The sequence below is a fragment of the Plecotus auritus genome (assembly GCF_963455305.1).
Source record: "Plecotus auritus genome assembly, chromosome: 9".
NCBI classification, from domain to species: domain Eukaryota; kingdom Metazoa; phylum Chordata; class Mammalia; order Chiroptera; family Vespertilionidae; genus Plecotus; species Plecotus auritus.
This window is the reverse complement of record NC_137783.1, coordinates 111,661,860-111,682,895: the sequence shown is the minus strand read 5'-3', so window position 1 is coordinate 111,682,895 and position 21,036 is coordinate 111,661,860. Positions and strand designations below refer to the sequence as shown.

The 21,036-nt window shown below is 45.8% G+C and overlaps 1 protein-coding gene across 11 annotated transcripts in view; it reads right to left on the bottom strand.

Annotated features, from left to right (window-relative positions):
• Positions 1-21,036, bottom strand: part of CLPB (ClpB family mitochondrial disaggregase) — a 177,428-nt gene that overhangs the window by 2,385 nt on the left and 154,007 nt on the right. For 5 of the 11 annotated variants that reach the window (XM_080688671.1, XM_080688675.1, XM_080688677.1 and 2 more), the window contains 7 exons: positions 18,601-18,645; positions 18,085-18,246; positions 11,566-11,722; positions 10,706-10,779; positions 10,434-10,553; positions 10,128-10,232; positions 9,488-9,718 (listed from right to left, as the gene is read on the bottom strand). In XM_080688671.1, the coding sequence (XP_080544797.1) occupies positions 9,488-9,718; positions 10,128-10,232; positions 10,434-10,553; positions 10,706-10,779; positions 11,566-11,722; positions 18,085-18,246; positions 18,601-18,645 (894 nt within the window). Of the gene's footprint in view, positions 1-6,421; positions 8,497-8,644; positions 9,719-10,127; positions 10,233-10,433; positions 10,554-10,705; positions 10,780-11,565; positions 11,723-18,084; positions 18,247-18,600; positions 18,646-21,036 lie in introns of those variants that run through there. The other 6 variants (XM_080688680.1, XM_080688673.1, XM_080688679.1 and 3 more) reach the window with 3 other exon arrangements.

Below are 21,036 nucleotides of genomic sequence, written 5' to 3'. Positions count from 1 at the left end.
GCTGCTCTGTAAATATTTGTATGCAGGTTTTTGTGTGAATGTGAATTTTTAACATAATTGGGTAAATGCTAAGGAGCATGCTTGCAGGATCAGATGGTAAATGTTTAGTGTTCTAAGAGACTGTCAAACTGTTTTTCCAAAGTGGCTATATTATCTTGCATTCCCACCAGCAACGAATGAAGAGTTCCTGTTGTTCCACATCCTCGTCAGCATTTGTGTTTTCAGTGTTTTGGAGTTTGGCCTTTCCAGTAGGTGTGCAGTGGTATCTCATTGTCATTTTAGTTTGCAATTCCCTAATCACATATGATATTAAAAGCATCTTTTCATATGCTTATTACCATCTGTATCTCTTCTTTGAAGAGGTATCTGTTCAAATCTTTTGCCCATTTTGTATCTGGCTGTTCATTTTCTTATCGTTGAGTTTTAGGAGTTCTTTGTATATTTTGGATACCAGTCCTTTATCAGACATGTGTTTTACAAATACTTTCTTCCAGTCTTGGATTGTCTTCTCATTCTTTTAACATTATCTTCAATACATTAAAAAAGAAACTACTTTCTAAAGGATTTTTTCTTTAAATTGAGATATAAAAATGTGTACAATTCAATGGTTGCACAGTTGTATAACCATTACCACTCTGTACTTCCAGAACATTTTCATTATTCCAGAAAGAACCTCCCGACCCTTTATCAGTCATCCCCACTTCCTTCTTTCCCCAGTCTGTGGCAACCACTAATCTTCTCTCTTCCTCTATGGATTTGCTAATCTGGACATTTTCATGCAAATGAAATCACAATATGTGCTCTTTTGTAGTTGGCTTCTTTCACTCAGCATGTTTTCAGGGTTCATCCATGTTGTTCATGAATCAGTATTCCCTTCTTTTCATGGCTGAATAATATTCCATTGTATGGATATACCATATTTTTATTCATTCCTCAGTCTGATGAACATTTGGGTTGTCTCCACTTTTTTTTTTAAACCATTTGTGTAGCAAGTTTTTGTGTGGATGTATGTTTTCATGTCTCTCAGGTATATATTTAGGAGTGCAATTATATGTCCATTGCTGAGACATAAGGAAACTGTTTAATCTTTTGAGGAACTGCTAGACTCTTTTCCAAAGTGGTTGCATCATTTTACATTCCCACATTCACCAACACTTATGTCTTTTTTTTTTTTTTAAAAAAAATTGATTTTGAGAGAGAGGAAAAGAAACATCAATGTCAGAGAAACATTGATTGGCTGTCTCCTGCATGCCCCCTACTGGGGTTCAAACCTTGAAATTCAGGCATGTGCCCTGACAAGGAATCAAACCAGCAACTGTTTGGTGCATGGGACAATGTTCAATCAACTGAGCTACACTGGCCAGGGCTTACTGTCTATCTTATTATAGCCATTCTATTGGGTGTGTAGTGATATCTCATTGTGATTTGATTTGCATTTCCCTGCTGGCTAATTGATGGCTTATTGGCTATTTGTATATCTTCTTTGGAGAAATGTTTACTCAGAGATTTTCCCCTTTCTAAAATTAGGTTGTCTTTTTATTGTCAACTTGTAATATTCTTTACTCTGGATACTAGACTGGCCAGAGGAATATGGGGGTTTTGGAGGAAGTGCACTTACTGTTGTTAAAATTTAGGATATGACCACAACATAGGTGACTGAAGTGGGCAGGGACAGAGAAATAGGAAAACAGGGTGTTGGATAAGTTATTTGTGGCAAGTTGAAGCCACAGGAATGATGACGTGTTAGGGAAGAGAAAGTGATATGAGAACTAAAATCTTTCTTGAATGAGGGATAGTCACTGAGAGATAGAGCACCAAGAGCTGAAGAGTCAAACTGCTGACTTTTTTTTAAAGTGGAAAATAAGAAAATCAGAGAGAAGCAGTGGGGACTCTCTCCTGGATCTGACAATAAAAGCAGCACCCACCTAAGACTCTTTGATTGCAGTATGCACAATGCTTTGCAGTGACATCCTAATAAAAGAGAAATATGCAGATTGACCATCACTCCAACACACAAGATGGCTACCCCCATGTGGTCAAAGATCCTGCCCCCATGTGGACACAAGATGGCCACCACAAGATGGACAGCAGGGGAGGGCAGTTGGGAGGGACCAGGCCTGCAAGGGAGGGCAGTTGGGGGCGATCAAGCCTGCAGGGGAGGGCAGTTGGGTGACCAGGCCAGCAGAAGGAAGTTGGGGGCAAACAGGCTGGCAGGGGAGGAGTTAGACATCAATCAGGCTGGCAGGGGTGTGGTTAGGGGGTGATCAGGCTGGCAGGCAGAAGCGGTTAGGGGCAATCAGGAAGGCAGGCAGGCAAGCAGATGGGAGCCAGCAGTCCTGGATTGTGAGAGGGATGTCCAACAGGCAGTTAGACATCCCTCGAGGGGTCCCAGATTGGAGAGGGTGCAGGCTGGGCTGAGGGACACCCCTCCCCCCGTGCACGAATTTCATGCACTGGGCCTCTAGTCTAATATAAAACAGAATAGTTCCAGGTATAAACTCCCTTCCTGCCTCAAATATGAAAATATTGAATATGTAACCAAGAAAAAAAAAGTTTGACACAGCTGGGCATGAAACAAAAATATGGGAAATCCCAAGGTGCCAGACATGAATGGGAACCCAAAAGTTAGGGTGTGTATTGATGGCAGCTAAATGTACTTATTTCTAGTTTGCATACTATCAAGATGAGATTAGAGTTATTGACAGTAATACCTTGTATCTGCTGAGTCTATATCCAGAAAACAACAGCTCCATATGGGTTTATCTTGATATTGTACTGTAACATGACTTCAATTTTATTAAATTAAAAATGCTGTTGAGTCTAATTGGGTTTGCATTGAATTATATATTAACTTAAAGACTGACATTGTAATGATATTGTCATCTTTTCCAAGAACCTGGTATGTCTTTTCATTCTTCAGATCTTGTTTTATGCCCTTCAATATGATTTTCTTTGTTAAATTTATTAAGTATTACATAATTTTGAATATATAACACATTAATAGGATTCAAAATTGAATAGTGTAAAAAATGAACTCAGTGAGTTTTCCCTTCCATTGCTATCCTCTCTCTACCCAACTTCCCTCTCTTCCAGAGGTACTTTATGTATATATGAGCAAATATATATACCTACTAGAGGCCCAGTGCACAAATTCGTGTACGGGTGGGGTCCGGCCAGCCTGGCCCCAATCAGGATGGATCAGGGCCGGGCCATTTGGGAGGAGACAGCAGGAGGTTGGCCAGCTGGCCTGCCCTGATTGGGGAGATCAGGGCCAGGCTGGAGGGGCTGATCAGGGGTCAGCGGCCAGGGGAGGGGCCGTGGGAGGTTGGCCAGCCAGCCCCACCCCCGATTGGTGTGTTGGGGGCCAATAAAGGGTGGGGCTGGGTGGGAGGAGAGGCTGCAGGAGGTTGGCCAGCTGGCCCCACCCCCTATTGGGATGGGGGGGCAATCAGAGGCAGGGCCAGCCAGGGGCCGGGCCTGCAGGTCAATTGGGGTGGTGGGGGCTCACCGGGGGTGGGGCCAGCCAAGGGGAGGGGCTGTAGGAGGTTGGCTGGCTGGCCTGCCCCCTTTTGGGGTGAGTGGGTGGTCAGGGGCAGGGCTGGCTGGAGGGAGGGGCTGGAGTCCGATAGAGGTGGGGCAGGCTGATTGAGGATGGGGCCAGCTAGGGGAAAGGGCCACGGGGGTTTGGCTGGCACCCTACCCTTGATTGGGGTGGGAGAGGCCGATCAGGGGCCAGGTGGCCGGGGGGCTGGGCTGCTGGAGGTTGGCCAGCCAGCCCCACCCCCTGATCAGGCTAGTTTGTTGGCCACAGTGGGTGTCATAGCGACTGGTTGGTCTGGTCGTTACGGCGTTCTGGTCATTGGCTTTTTATATATATAGATTTGTTGCAATTATGAATGGAATACTTGCCCTTGTACTGTTTCTGGCTAATTATTGCTAGGATAGAAAAAAGCTACTGATTTTTAAGTTATCTTTTATTTAGATACTTACCAAATTTCCTTAGTAATGCTAATAAGTTTTACTGTAGTCTTTTAGATTTCCTAAATATAATTTATTTTCCAATATTTATACCAATTAGATTTCTTAGCTAATTGCTTTTACCTGAATTTTCAAAGTAATGTTGAATCTTGTCTTATTTCACTTTAACAGAAATAGCTTTAGTATTTATAATTAAAGATGATGTGCCCTAACTGGTGTGGCTCAGTGAATACAGCGTCGGCCTGCGGACTGAAGGGTCCCAGTTTCGATTCCGGTCAAGGGCATGTACCTTGGTTGCATGCACATCCCCAGTAGGAGGTATGCAGGAGGCGGCTGATTGATGTTTCTCTCTCATCGATGTTTCTAACTCTCTATAGCTCTCCCTTCCTTTCTGTAAGAAATCAGTAAAATATATTTAAAAAAATGATGTTTGCTATTGTTTTTTTAAAAAAATATTTTTATTGATTTCAGAGAGGTAGGGAGAGGGGGATAGAAACATCAATGATGAGCCCTAGTTGGATTGTTTCAGTGTATAGAGGGTCAGCCCGAAAACTGAAGGTCCCTGGGTTCAAGGGCATGTACCTTAGTTTGCCTCCTGTGCGTACTTCTGGTCGGGGCACGCGCAGGCGGCAATCTAATGTCTCTCTCTCACATTGATGTTTCTCTCTCTCTGTCTCTCCCCCTCCCTTCCACTCTCTCTAAAAATCAATGGAAAAATATCCTCAGGTGAGGATTAAAAAAAATTAAAAAAGAAAAATCTATGGGGCATTTTTTCACATTTTCCCATGGTTTGAAGCAGTTTACATATTAATTAAAAACTGCAACTTATCTAGATTTTTTTTTTTGCTGTTCACTTTGTGATAATTAATTGACCTGTATGTTTGTGATCTATGCACTTTTCCATATATATCAATAAAAAAGTTTAAAATAAGAAGGCAAAAAGGATAAAATTTTAATCACCTTTCCGATTTCTTCTTTGGTAATTAATTTGTCCATTCAAACAATACTTTGGGTCAGTGTTTGCTAGAAAATTATCTGTTTGCCTGTTTTTAAAGTTGTTGCCATAGCACACTCCTACAATTATTTAAAATTCTTCCATATATCTATATATATATATGGTTATGTCTGATTTCTCATCCTAATCCTGTTTTATTCTTTTGTTCTTTTCCCATTTATTAGGTTAAGACAGTTTTATCTATTTTATTGGTGTTTTCAAAGAATCATTTTTCTATTTATCTTTTATTATTACTTTTAGTTTCCTACTTCATTAACTTCAGGTTTTTTGCTTTTAAAAAAATATTTTTTATTGATTTTTTTACAGAGAGGAAGGGAGAGGGATAGAGTTAGAAACATCAATCAGCTGCCTTCTACATACCTCCTACTGGGAATGTGCCCGCAACCAAGGTACAAGTCCTTGACCGGAATCGAACCTGGGATCTTTCAGTCCACAGGCCAACGCTCTATCCACTGAGCCAAACTGGTTAGGGCTAACTTCAGGTTTTATCTTTGTCTATTTCCTATATTATTGTGGTTTAAATGTTTTTTTTTTTTTTTTCTAAATTTCTAAAACCATCACTACACAACTTTGAGCTTTTCTTTTTTGAACAATAAAGGTGCTGGTGTTACATTTTTCCCAGTCCAGTGTTATGCATTTCAGGATATTCAATAAGGTATCTGGGTCTTTATTTGCCCCATTTACTACGGGGGTGCATTCTGGCAAGTCCTACTGCCTGGCCACAAGCACATGACAAATAAATGTATGCTCAGTGAACAAATAACACTGTTCTGTCCTGGGACCTACTGTGAAGACCTGTGCTTGCCACAGGGCCCACCATTCACTCAAATACCTGGAGCATCCATCATGTGCTGGCACTGTGCCAGGTGCTATGAATAGGACAGTGAGCTGAACAACTGGTGTCTGCCCTCTTGGACCTCACATTCTGGTGACAAAGAGACATAAAACAAGTAAGTGAGCTGAATACTGACTGCCTAGGATGCCAAGGAAGTAGAAGATAGGGTCCAACATCACCAAGGAGGTCTAAGAATCCATAGAAGTGATACTTAAGTTCCTCAGAAACTGAGGGTCTACTCTGCCCCAGACCTTCTTTTCAGAAAGGTGGCCATTGGGTTTTCTTGTATGAAAGTTACTTGGTTTTGCTCTAGCCAGTTTGGCTCAGTGGATAGAGCATTGGCCTGTGGACTGAAGGGTCCCAGGTTCGATTCTGGTCAGGGGCATGTACCTCACTTGGTTGCAGGCTCTATCCCTAGTAGGGGCCATGCAGGAGGCAGCTAATCGATGATGTTCCTCTCTCATCGATGTTTCCATCTCTCTATCCTTCTCCCTTCCTTTCTCTCTAAAAATAAAAAACATTTTAAAAGTTACCTGGTTTTGAGTTATATGCCTGCTGCTCATGGCCATAGTTCATTGAACCAAGGGACTGATGCCAGGCAAAATAATTTTATCTAACACAAAACAGAATGAAAAAAGAAACAGAGATAGCAGGAGAGGAAAAGCAGAATAAGAATAGTAAAGTCATAATAATGGCAGTTACAAACTATGTGATATTGGATTGGAACTGTAGGTATCAATATGAATTCATGTTTCTTTAATAATATACAGATACAGAGACAGGGCAATAAATTCAGATGTGTGTGATGCATGTGTTAACATACATACATATATTTCATAGTTCTGTGTGCTGAAAGGGCCTAGAAGCAATGACACTCTAGTAGCAATGAATACACCTAATGCCCAGATCTTGATTTCTAAGTATCATTCTTGAATAAAAGGAACCAGGTGTTGCTTGGAGAAATGGCTGATGTCCGGGCTGGGGCAAGAAAAATATGAGTGAACTTGAAATATCTTGTGGTGCCAGAAAGTAAGGAAGTGCTAAAAAAATGATGGGGGCAATGCTGAAATAACACAGGATCCAACTTTACAGAGTTCCCAATGGCCAAATCTAGGCCTAAAAGAACAACAAAAGAAACTGTTTGTATTAGATTATAAACCATAGGAAAAAACAAATATCTATGTTTATACTGTTATAAAGAAACTAGAGGCCCGATGCACGAAAATTCGTGCAAGAGTAGGCCTTCCTTCCCCCAGCTGCTGGTATTGTCTTCCCTCCGGCACCCAGGACCTGGTCTTCCCTCCTTCAGCCACCAGCAGGCACCTGGGACCCGGGATGGCTTCCCTCAGGCCACCTGCAGGCACCCAGAATCTGGGCTGGCTTCCCTCCAGCCCGGCTTCGTCAGGAAGGACGTCCAGAATGACATCTGGCCTAATTAGCATATTGCCTTTTTATTATTATAGATTATTGAATAAATAAAGGGGAGGAAAGAGACAGCTCTTCCTTACAGTAGAATGCCAATTAATAAATATAGGTGGAATAAGGAAACAGAAAGTCATCATTAGGCAAATAGAACATTAATATTTGCTGTAAGCAAGAACCATCAATGGGCCTGGATGGCTTGGCTGAATGTCGACCTATGAACCAGGAGGGTTCAGCATGGTCAGGGCACATGCTCGGGTTGTGGGCTCAATCCCCAGTGTAGGGCGTGCAGAAGGCAGCCGATCAATGATTCTCTCTCATGATTGATGTTTCTATGTCTCTCTCCCTCTCCCTTCCTCTTTGAAATCAATAAAAATATATTTTAAAAATAAGAACCATCAATAGATGCTAAAATCAGCGGGCAAAATTCTAAGGGTAAATAAGGCATTTGCATGGCTTCAAAGTATCCCCTCACAAGACTCTTCCTAATTTCAAAGGAGAATTTGTAATTTTATACTGGAGAAACTTGACGAATACCACCTCAGCCATGTGATCAAAGTTAGCTATCCCCTTGCTGAAAGGCACTGACTGAGAAGGGCACAGTCCTTCCTGAGGTCCTCGTCTTGCCAAAAATGTAGACCCTCAATCTAATCATGTGAAAACAGTAGATAAACCCAAATTGAGGGACATTCCTCAAAATAACTGACCTGGACATTTCAGAAGTGTCAAGGTCATAAAAGTCAAAGAAAGACAGAGGAACTATCACAGGTTGAAAGAGATGAAGGAAACATGACAACAAAATGCAAGGCAGGACCCTGAACCTGCCTTAGATCCTGAACCTGAAAAAGAACATCAGTAGCAGAATTGGAAAAATTTGAATGTCCACAGATTAGTTAGTAGAACTGTACCAATGTTAATTTCCTGATTTTAATAATTACAACATGGTTTTATAAGATGTTAATATTAGGAGAAGCTAGGTGAAGGTTATACATGAATTCTATTATTTTTGCAACTTTCCATAAGTCTAAAAATATTTTAAGGGGAAAAAAAAGAACAGCAGTCACTGAGGTAGGGAGCAGCAGACATAGCTCCTTGAAGGGCTAATGATGGTTAGAGCCCACGTCCTGGCTTATACCCACCATATTGTTATGACATTCTTCCATCACCCAAAGGACTTCGATTCCTGCCCCACTTTCTGCTTCCTGAAAGAGATGCGCTAACACCAAAGGAGGGTTCCAAAACGGCCCTGCAGGGAGAGGGTGATCATCAATGGGGACTATGCAGATGATGCCCAAGGACACAGTAGGCCTTGCTGTGCCCAGCTAAGCTGAGGCTGAAACAAAGGGGATGGTGTGCAGACCTTCTGCTTAGTGACTAACATGCAGACTGCATGGGAGAGCTGTTTATTCCAGGCTAACTTAGCTGGGTCAGCAGTGTAGACAGGCTGAGGCAGACCCCATGATCTCTGGATTTTCCCCTACAGCTCCCTAGGGTCTATGTTGTTAGTCTCCTGAAGGAGGTCTCAGAGGGTTGAGCTTACTTGGGTCATTTGGTATTCGAGTCCCAGAGTAGGCCAGGTGGTGACTCAGCCTTCCTCCTAGAAGTGCTCTACATTGGCTAGTTCCAAGGCTGGAAAAACTTGGTCTGGCCTGACCCCAGAACACAGGGTGAGAAGGAACAGTAGCTATGATATGGCAGTGGAAGGGGAAGGGTTCTATGGGTCCCTTTCCCTTGAAATTTTAGGGCATGAAAAAGAGGTAGTTACAGCCTAAACTGCAGAACCTCTGTGCCTGGGCCTCTGTACTCTTTTTCCACTCTCTGTGGAGACATTCTGAGGGCCAGCAGAGGGTGGCAGGTCATAGTCTGGCCCCTGTCTTCTTCCAGCCAGATCTGTTCTTAGCTGCCATACTTCTGAGCTTCCAGAGAACATGATCAAGTTCCAGAGACTATGGGGCATGGAGATCATGCTGAAGGACAGAGATAAGGGACCTCCTCCCCTCTCTGCTTGAAGGGGGTGCAGGGGCAGCTCCTCCTGGAGACTGTTAGCAAGCTTTGGACCCACAACAAAGGGGACAGGGGAGGGGTCTTGCAGGGGCTGTGAGGAGGTAAGAGGTTGGGGGGAGAGGAGCAAGAGGTATGAGGGGAAGGTAGGTCAGTTGCCATGCCACAGCTGAGGGGCCTTTATTGGATGTTGAGGGCACTAGGCAGGTAGGTAGATGCTAGAGGGTGTGGCACACCTTCTCAGGGTGTAGTGGTGCCCGGATGTCCAGTTTGTGGGTCTTGCTGTCCTTATCGATGATCTCCAACCGTAACGTGGGTGAGCGCTTCTCAGTCTGGGGTGAGGGCAGATCAGGGCTCTTGAGTAGCTGCTTGTCTGAGTCCTCCACAGTGATGCGCAGAGTACAGCCCCCTGGCAGCAGGTCCTGCTCATAGGCAGCTGCCAACTGGTTCACCACACGGCGTTCTACCTGCAGGTTGCAGGTGAAGTGGTCGTCACTGCTGAGGCCTGGGCCGGCCTGTGGCCTGAAGGTCAGGCTCTATCACCTACTATTGTGCCTTTGCTTGGCATGAAGGCCAGCCTCTATCGCTTACTGCTAGGGCAAGCTCTTATGCTGAGCTTCAGTTTTCTCATCTGCAAAGGGCTAACAACACACAGCTTGCAGGATTGTGCTAAAAACTCAATGTCAGTTTTTAAGGTTTCCAATATAGTTCCCCATCCTGGTAGGGGTTACCCTCCAAAACAGGGTTTGATTTGATCATCCTGTGTTTTTTATTCTATAAGGGCATCTGTTCTGGGTAGGGACAATTCCAGGCTGGGAGCCCAGGGACTGGGTCTAGGGGTACCAGGGAGGGAAGTGTGGAGGGACCTATGCTCACCTCATGCTTGATGGATCGGGCGCCATAGTGCACATTGTAGCCATCAACCAACACGTCTGCCACCTCTCGGTCCCAGAGCAGTGTGATATTGTGCCTTTGCTTGGCCTGAGAAAGGTCAGACAGGAGTATGTCTGCATGTGGCCTAGGGCTTTCCACCTCTCATCACTCACGCCTGAGGCCTGGGCCTGTGAGAGACTATGTGCCCTAGGGCCACTGGCCCCGAACCACTGTGCTCCACCTTTTGGGAGGTGATGTGCCCAGTGGGAAAATATCCCATCCCCACCCATGGGCAGTCCCCACTCTTACTCTCTTGGCCCAGAAGTTCAGTTCCTTGTTGACTAGCTGGATGAGCTCCGAGTGGCAGAAAGGGAGGAAGTAGACGATCTCATTGATACGTCCCAAAAACTCATCCCTCCGGAAGTGAGCCTGCAGAGCCAGATAAGGGGTGAGCTGAGTGACTGAGATGGGGGTAAAGGCAATTACTGGACCCCAGTGGAGAAGATATGGGGGCTTCCATAGCTTTAGGCTAAGGGGATCCCCCACCCAAGGTTTCAGAGGGAAGGACAAAGACCTCTTACTTTCAGGATGGGCCGAATCACATTCTCTTTGAAATTCTTTGATATGGTGATCTTGTCACTAATTTGGACATCCCCTGTAGAAACAGAATCATAAACTGACTACTTCCCACACCAACGTTTGGGAGATGTGTCAGCCCCTTGACCCCATCCATGAAGAGCCCCGGTCCTGTCCCTGATGAGCTGTGTAATCCTGGTCAATGTCTCAGGCTCTTTGGGCCTTAGCCTGGTCTTCTTACTTGAACAGTGAGAGGACTGGTCTGGGTACTTTCTGAGGCCCTTCCAGCTCTTATGTACTACAAAGCCTGGGGTTCTTACAGTGGAAGTTGTGTGAGAAAGGGAGGGAAGAAGAAGAGAGTTAAAACCAAGATTTGAGTTTTGACTTGGAAGAAGGGGGCAGGAGGGTTCAATTCCAAATGGAAAGGTGACAGCTATGGCCTTCTGTCCGGTACACTCCTCCTTTCCAGCACTCTCCAGCCTATCTACCCAGGAAGGCTCCTCGGCTGAAAAAGTCTGTGTCCATCTCCATAGTTTCTGATCTGCTGTTCCCTCATTGCACCAAAGCATCTGTTAAGTAAGGGTCCCTTCAGTTCTCCAAGACCCTGGCCTCTTCTTGGTCCTTCACCTGGGGTGCTCCATCCATTCCTCTGTCTGGGACGCTCCTGCCACCTGAGACCTGGGGCTTTATAGAGGAAGTAAGGGCACTGTCTCTCTGTCTCCCTCCACTATCTGGTATGGTGCTTGGAATCTACCAGGACCTTCACCAAGGCCTAGGACCCCAATGCCATCCTTGCCCCCAAGAGATGTGCTGGTGATCTGGGCATTTGCCCAGTTGCCTAGACAGCCCAGGCTATGTGCCATACCAAGGTTCTCAGCAATACGGTTATGGCTCATCTCCAAAGCTTCCTGCCTCAGCTGCAGTGCGTGCTGTGCGATCTCGTCACTGGCCACGTTGGAGGTCATAATGAAGATGGCGTCCTTGCAGTCGATGGTTTTCCCTTTTCCATCTGTCAGCCGACCCTGGGAATGAACAGTGACTGCACAGTTAGGGAAATACAAGACCAAGCACCTCTTCCAGGAGGTCTCTCCAGAACCCATGTCTCCCCTACCCCTAGCAGAGTCAGCTGCTTGCTCCCTGGGTTCTCTGTGCACTGTCCTCACCCTCGGTTGCAGTGCTCACTGCCCTGAGCTGCAACCGCTTCACATACTGAGCACCTGCAGCGAGAATGCATTTGCTGTGTCAACAGTCAGGGTGCCTAATTATCCCTGGCACCCAGAAGCCAGCTTGATTTTATATGCACCCATCCAGCACACTTTTCTGGAAGCCCACTCTAGTCCAGGCTCTGTGTTGGGGCACTGGGTACCCACTGAGACCTGGACATGCTCCCAGTCTAGAGGAGTGACACTTAGGAAACCAGTAATGACAAGTCAATGCATTAGGTATTATCATAGGGGAAGCCCAAGTTGCTGTAGTTCAGAGGAGGGTACTTCACTGGGCCACTGTGAAGATGAGATATGGTCATACTGAAGAATATTCCTTAGTTAACCAAGGCATGCAAATTTATTTTTTACTTTACCCAAATCTGTCTTTATTAAAACTGTGCAAGTGTTGTGAACTGTTATTACTGTAGCAAACACATATATATTTATTGGATCAAAATGAATAGAAACAGAGAGGGATAGAAAATAATGTTCTTCCTTTAAACAACTTGGGAAGTTTTCTTGGAATCTTTAATTCTTTCTAGAAGTGACATAAAAGAGAGCATGTGTACTGGAGACAGATGCACCAAGGAAAGAGAAAAGGAACAATAGCAGAGGAAGAGAAAGAAGAATAAGAAAAGTATAGGCCATTTAGTTCAAGGGCAAGGAGCTCCATCCACTCAGCAAACCTCACATCTATCACCGTACAGCAGCACTTTGCAGCATTTAGAACAAAAGCAATGATCAGGGCCTCACTGAGAGGCACTGATGGAGCAACAACAGTGGGCACTGATGGGCATTTCCACCATAGGGACCTCTTTAATGTTTTGTGTGTACTATTACACTCCATTCACCATAAGCTCCAAGAAGGTAGAGGCTGGATTTTGTTCTCACTGGGTCCTAGAACAGTGTTTGGTGCATAGTAAGTGTTCAGTGCCTGTGTGTTGAATGCCTAAATCCTCACAGCCCCTACAGAGAAACTGAGGCTCAGAGAGGTTAGGTAACTCTATCAAGGTTTCATAGCTAATAAACTCTACAGCTGAGGCTCAAACTGTCTGATCACAGAGACACGCCCTTCCTTCTGCACCAGGCTACTGAGGTCATACCAGTAGTGCTGGATAAATGAGGCTCCAATGAAATTTTCTTTCCCTAAGTAAAATTTTCTCAGAATTCTGCCAAATATAGTTTGCATCCTTTGATCCTTGCTGGAGAGAAACAACTGGGATTTCCTCTGGGTTACAGACAAAGCATAGCTCTTACCAGTCCAGATAACATGACTCTGGGGGATAGATAGGTCTGTGGGCTCCTGCCTGTCTCAGCCTCAGCAGCTGGAAACCAATCCTCAAGCGTTTTCCTTTCCCTGTTGTCCTGACTTAAAGTCAGCCCTTGCTTCCAAAACCAAAGCAATGGTGCCCTAGCCAGTTTGGCTCAATGGATAGAGCGTTAGCATGTGGACTGAAAGGTCCCAGGTTTGATGCCTGGGTTTTGGGTTCAATCCCCAGTAAGGGGCGTGCAAGAAGCAGTCGATCAATGATTTTCTATCATCACTGATGTTTCTATATCTCTTTCCCTCTCCCTTCCTCTCTGAAATCACTAAAAAATAGAAAATAATAAAATAAAATAAAAATATTAAAAAACAAAACCCCCAAAGCAATGGTCCTCATAGGCAATATGGGAAGGAATGTGCATTGCCTGAGCACCTATTGCATGCTGGCCATGCTATTGGGTGCTTTTCAGCTTCACTTTACACTAGCCCTTGGAACAGGCCTCTCAGAAAGTGTTATTTCCAAGGGGGTCTATTCAAAAGGGGCCTCGTGATCTAAGTCCCTGCTCACTCTCCCGTCCCTGCCTTCGGATGGGACAAGGGGAAGGCAAGGGCACAAATGGATCTTCTTGAGCTTTTGCCATTAGTTTTCTTGCTTATAGGTCACAATATGAGAGAATCCACTCCTTAGTAGGGACGTCTGCATGAGTGTGTGACACGCCCAGGTGCATGCATATGACACTATGTGTTCGCAGAGCTCATTCCTGAGGACTGAGTGCACACACTGCTGCACTGGCCAGAGCAATAACCACTGGCAATTTCATTCTGAGAGATCAAAGCTGTGCTCATAACTGGGCCTGAGGATGGGTCCCAGGTGGATCAGGGGAGCAGGTGCAGTGTATGACTGACCCAAGGGTGACTTCATGTCTCTGTCCTCAGAGTCTTTGGCAATAAAGATGTGTCCCAAAGAGGGACTGTCCCACCTTCCAGCAATGCTCACCCCAGGGCTCCATGGGCTGTTTTCCCACTGCTTGTATCTTTGAAGGGAGGAACAGAGGGTGGGCTTTTTGTGGGCCAGTCTCTTCCTGGGACTCTGGCCCTGTGCCATAGGTTTTGGGGTCACCTGGGATGTGACCAGCATTAGTCCTGCTTGGTGCTTAGAAGAGAACAGTAAGTTCTGCTTTTCTGGGCCCAGGCTTGGGAGAACTGGCTAGGTAGGAATGGTGGCGGGGAGGCTTCCCTCATGCCCCCAGACTGGATTAAGTGACCTTACAACTCACAGCATTTGCTTCTCATAGTGCAGCACTCACCATAGTTCCCTGAACTGCTTTTTGTTGCCTGTCTCCCCCACTCATTCATGAACACCGAGGCAGGGACTGTGTTTGATCTATGTCTTCTGCCCCATAATGAACCACAGTCTCTTGCTTTGCTCTATCAATTCCCCCTTTGGCTCTTTCCTGCTAGATGGCAGGCTCTGTGTTAGCCCTCTCCTCTTCTCTGCATACTATCTTCTCCCCAGCTGAGAGATCTCATCCCTTCCCTTAGTTTCCATTACCTTCTCTGTGCTGGACCATTCCTGAATCTCGACGTCTAGTCCATACCTCTCCTATGCTCCAGACCAGCAGTCGCCAATCAGTGGTCCGCGGACCACTGGTGGTCCATGAGGTCCGAAAGGCAACCGCTGCTCCAGACATCTCCAACTGATGAATGACCACTTAGACAACTCCATCTGGCTGTTCCTCAGGCACTGCCTTTTAACAGTTTCCAACCTCAGCTCCCCACCTTCCTCTCTGATTTGCAGCTCATTCTCCTGCATTTCCTGCCTCAGCTGATAGCAGCAGTAGCAGTCCAGTCAACCAGGCCAGAAATCCTGCCACTCATCTCCTTGGCTCCTCCTTCTCTCTTCCCTTCCAATCACTGAGCCCTGCACAGTGACTTCCTGGTAATTTTCCCCATCTCAGGGTCTTGCTTTAGATAGGCCTCCCAGCTCTGAACTCTTCAATAGTCTCCTCGCTGCCCCTTCTTCCTTATTTCCTCTCACAGCTACGAATAAGAACTTTATAAAGTGAAAACCTGACCATGTTTCTCTCGTTTAAAGTCTTTAAAAGCTCCCTATGATCCACCAAATAAATCTGTGTTCCTTTGCCTGGCATTTTAACTGGCTCCAGTCTATCTAAGCCCCCTCATCTCCACCATTTTGTTCTCACTTTCCTCTGCAGTCAAGCAGTATTGAACAGCTGTCGGTCCCTGGGTATAACAGGCTGCCTCATGTCCCCTATGCTTCTGCATATCTGATGTCTGCTGCTGGCCCTTCTCACCTCTGTTCATCTGGCAAACACTTATTCATCCTTAGAAGGTTTGCTGAATTACGTTAGTCACACAGCATTTCCCGTGATGCTGTGGGCTCTGGCAATGGTTGGAGTCCCTGTCTTCAAGGGGCACAATACATAAATCTGGCTAAGGAAACTTGGATGGCAGCTTTGGTCAATGGAACCAAGGGCATAAATATCAGAAACTGCAGTGGGCTAGTAGAGGCTGCAGAAAGGAATTATCAACTCCCAAAAGGCAGTTGTGGAGTGACAGCAGGAGAGGGGTGGACAGAGCTTCCATGTGGGGCCAACTGTATTTCGGTCAGCAGTTGCCTTCTGTCCTTCTGGGCCAAGGAGGCCATCAGAGGTACCTCTCCAGGGATGTCAGAGGCCAAACCGGCTGCTGGATTCTCCCTTCCTGTGAATGCTTCACTGATGATCTACCTCTTTCTTATGGTCCCAGCGGCATGGAGGTTATTACTTAAGCTGCAGGCTCTGGAACTGAACTACTTGGGTTTGAACCTGGATTCCCTCCTTCCAGACCATGGGTGAATTACTTATCTCACTTTACTTCAGTTTCCCCATTTGTTACATGGAGGCAGTAATAATATCTATCTTCCTAAGGTTGTTGGGAGGATTAAAGGAATTAATACATGTAAATTTTAAAAAAAATATATTTTATTGATTTGTTACAGAGAGGAAGGAAGAGGGATAGAGAGTTAGAAACATTGATGGGAGAGAAACATTGATCAGCTGCCTCTTGCACACCTCCTACTGGGGATGTGCCAGCAACCAAGGTACATGCCCTTGACCAGAATTGAACCTGGGACCTTTCAGTCCGCAGGCTGACACTCTATCCACTGAGCCAAACCGGTTAGGGCGATACATGTAAATTTTTATAACAGTGCCTGGCATACAAAGTACAAAAATATCAACTATTATCACATGTCCTTTCCACCTGTCTACCAGGCAGGGAGCCCCTGGAGGGCAGGTTTGGTGCATCGCTGAATATCTGAATCCCATCAAGAGTCTGGAACAGGCCCTAGTTGGTTTAGCTCAATGGATAGAGCGCTGGCCTGCGGACTGAATGGTCCCGGGTTTGATTCTGGCCAAAGGCACATGCCTGGGTTGCGGGCTTGATCACTGGTAGGGGGCGTGCAGGAGGCAGCCAATCTATGATTCTCATCATTGATGTTTCTATCTCTCTCTCCCTCTCCCTTCCTCTCTAAAATCAATAAAATATATTTAAAAAAAAGTCTAGAACAGAGCAGAAGGTTTTAGAGCACAGGTATAACTGAATATGTGACATTTGAAGGACTGATCTTCATTCAACAGCAGAAGTCTGGGGAGAGGGAGTAGCTGAGAAGCTAGGAAGACCTCAACAAAATTCGGCAGGGGCAAAGATGCTAGGCCAGGTGGGGAAGGTGGTGGGAAGCTGTGGGAACATTTGAATGTGGGTCTTCTTGGCTTGGTACCTGGTCTATTTGGTCCAGGGGGAGTTTCTTTATGCACCTCATCTAGTGCACTTGTGACATGGGAAGCAAAACTCCTCCCTGTTTCCCTAGGGCTGGAGGGGCTAAGTAGAAAAGGTGGGCTGGACTCCATGTGGCAACGTGCTGGCTAATATAGCTTCTGTGAGGGAGAAGAGAAGGCTCATCCTGGGTCTGCAGTCCCTGGAAAGGGTGGAGGTCATCCCCTTCAGATAAGTTCTCCCTCAAGGTAAGGAGTGGTACAGAGGGGAAAACTGGGGCTCTGGGGGTCAGATGTATTTGCAGCCCAATCCTGGCTCCTCCACAAAGTAGCTCTGTGGCCTTGGGTAAGTCATTTATAACTGCTGAACCTTGATTCCTTCATCTGTAAAAACTGAGATTGTTTCTACCTTGCATGGCTATTGTGATGATTAGGGATACCATCTGTAAAGTCTTTAGCACAGCCTGGTATATAGAATGTGCTGAATAAAAGGGCTTCTTCTCCTCATTTAGAATTTATTCCACGTGCATGTGTGCATGTGTGTGTGTGGTGGGAGCGGGATGCTGTCTCATTTGTGATGAGCCTGGAGCTCCTCAGAAGAGGTCTATGAGCCAGAAAGGTTCTTGAGCTTACTTTGGATTCAGCCTTCCTGTATGTCACATGAGGTCCCTGATGCCTGAAGATGAAACAGAGTTGGAACTACAAGTTCAGGTCTTTCTCTCCTGGCACCTCTGCCCCACTCTGTCTTTCTGGAAGGTAGTCTGGGCAGTGACAAAATTTCTACTCTTGGGCAGTGCTGGCCTTCCCTTGATGCCCAGCCTGGGCCTTGGTCCAGAGAGGGGTTGAAACCACATCTGCTAAGTGCCCAAATGTACACATGGGGGAGCAGCAAGTTGAGGAATGATCTGTCAGGCCTCTAGGCCCTTGGTTCCTACTGCTCACAAACCCTCTTACCTATGGGTATGTGGCAGAATCCTATCACTAGCTATGTGGCCTTAGGTACGCTGCCTCCCCTTTTTGAGCTATAGTTTTTCCTGTGTAACACAGGGTGATCCCTGCTATCTGAGCACATGGGACTTAGCCAGCAAGCATTTTCAGAAGGCCCCAGACAGCTCAGCCTCCATTCCGGCCCATTTCACCTCATCAAACAGCTGCAGCATGATGGTAAGCACATCTGGATGGGCTTTGTCCACCTCGTCAAAGAGCACCACGGCATTGGGGCATTGTTTCAGCTTCTTGGTCAGTTGGCCACCCTCCTCGTGGCCGATGTAGCCTGGTGGGGACCCAATAAACTTGGCCACCTAGGGGAAGGAAGGAAACATGTTACAAAGGCCTTTCCATGCTTTGAGTTTCCAATTTGGGGCAAGCACAAGAAGATGGCTTTACATACAATGTTAAGACTACTTATCTCAACAAAGAGTGTCAGGCTGAATCCTAGGGTGGCAGGAATCCTGCTATGATGGGAGAGCAGATAGATCTTTTCTATGCTTATTCTTCAGAGCAAATCTTACGCAAACAGGTCAGTGACCCTGCTGCATACATATGTTCCCAAAGGACAAATCCCAAGGCTGCTGGAATTATCTCAGGCCCAAATGACAAGCCACATCAAAATTCTTAGCCCTCCAAACCACACTTCACTGAGGACTCTCACTTACCTCATGCCGCTCCTGGAACTCAGACATGTCCAGCCTGATGAAGCCCTGTGTGGAAATAAGCATGAGTCCAATCGGCAAGAAGGCAAATACCCACAAGCTTTCAGACCACACCAATTCAGGATCTTCCATCCAATTCTTCTATGTTCTTTCTGGCTCCTTGCCTCTTTTTCTGTCCACTCAGTCCCTACATGATTCCATTCCCTACCTTAATGAACCAAGTCATGTCCCTGTTCTTCTAAATCTGGCTCAGAATGTCTCTTTTCTCAGGCAGGCCTCTACTGGTCTGATTACCACATCATCCACCCAACCTCCTGTTCTCCCATCCATTCCACATTTCCTGAGGGCATCCGTGTGTGCTGGGCACTAGAGCTACAACAGTAAACAAGACTTGGTCTCTGTCCTTGAGGGGCACCCGTTGAGTAGGGTGGGCAGACATGGACAAAGTCAGTCACAATCAGCGTGGATCGTGATTGACATGGAGGGGAGCAACACATACCCAGACAGCTGCATGGTGCCCTCACAGTTGCAAGTCATTGTGGGCACATGCCCTTTTAGTTTCCTCTTCTTTTAAACAAATAAACCTTTTTATTTATTTACATTTCTTCATTTCATCTAAAGTCACCCATAACATAGCTTGCAGCCTTTCTCTCACCACTGCTGGGCCTAGGGGTGATTTCCAAGGAAGTGGTCCCCTGGGGTGAGGCCTGACCATGATTAGCCCCGGAAGAGAACACTGGGTAGTGTGGCATCTGTGAGTCAACACAGGCAGAGGACACACTCCTTTTCATGAAGAATTTAGGGAGTTATAAAGGCATTCATGGGTGCCATCTCTCCACCCATCCAGGGTTCCCACACTCTCTCCAGGCTCCTCTCTTGATGGCACGTGCTCCTGTCTGAGAGAGCACACACACTAACCTCATGTCTCCTGAGAGCTGGGGATGACGGGTGCCAAGGCCCTGGGAGGTTGGTAGCTATATTTGAAATGCAGGCCTATTCTAGCTCGGTCTTTGGTCTGAAATTCACTCAGTGATGTACTTCTAGTTTTTTCTCTGTCCTGTCACTCTGTACCCAGGGTACGGGGTGGCAGAAAGAGCCCCAGAGGACTGCTTCTAGTCTCAGTTCTGCCACAATCTGTGTGGCCTTAGGTATGCTGCCTCCCCTTTTTGAGCTATAGCTTTTCCTGTTCCCTCTCCTAGTCTCACCAGGGGCCTGAGGAGAGAACCTAACCCAAGGGTGGGAAAGGCCTGGGAGAGTTATTAAAATCATGTGGGGGTGATCCCTGCTATCTGAGCACATGGGGCTTAGCCAGCAAGCATTTTCAGAGGGCAGAGACAGCTCAGCCAAGAGAAACAGGCTTCAGGAAGGGTGGGAGAATGGACATGGGGAAGCTGGGAGTGCTGCCCAGAGGGGGCAACGGGCTGGAAGCCATGACATGGGTATCTGATAACAACTCACAGTTACTTACCATGGGTGCTTACTACGTGCCTGGCAAGTTATAAAGGGCTCATAACATTTTCAAGTCTATGAGGTAAGCACTATTATCATCCCCATCTTACAGATGACAAAGCTGAGTCACAGATTAAAGTAAATTGCCCAAGGTTACTCAAGCTTGACAATTTGGCTCCAAGTCTACGCTCTTAGCCATCTATTCTACTGCCTCATATTTCCGGCTCTGTCAATCAGTTGGGCTGTTGGCCATCCTCATCTGAAGGGTTCTGAGTTTTGTGCTTAGATATCAATGTTCCAGGATACTGGGAGTATAGACTAGGGCTTACTTATGTCAAGTGATCTGGATTCTCACCCTAGTTGTTCTACTAAATTGTTAAGAAAATTTGAACAAGCCTCAGGGCTTGATTTTCTTGACTGGAATAATTTTGGTTTCATATGAGCTTAGCTTAGGGTTATCTAGAAGTGAGGCAAGGATAATGATAGTAATATCCAACATGTATTGATTGCTTACCAGGTGCTATCATTTTATTTCATCTCATTAACATTCATAATAATCCAGTGAGATTAGGCACCATTTTTAAACCCATTTTGCAGATGAGAAAACTGATATAAACTGAGATCCCGGCCAACTCCACAGAGTAGTTTAGAGTTGGGATTTGAATACAGGCAGGTGGACTCAGATTCGTGTTCTGACCCCTTTGTCATTCTGCCCTATAACTGCAAGTCTTTATGGCTCCTCCATTCTATTTCAGAATGAGATCACGGAAAAGCATTAAGGTTTTTTCTCAAGGATTATTAACCCTAATAATGGGAGTTAATAAAGCCACTCAATTTGGGAGGAATAGTAGAGGCTAATTAAAAAATAAGCTCATGGATCTGAAAAAAAATTATAAAAATGTGCAAACAATGTCTTGGAGGCAGCCAGGTCTAGAGCTATGAGTGACTTTTTACAAATGAGGCAACTAAGGATCCGAAAGCCAGAACTTG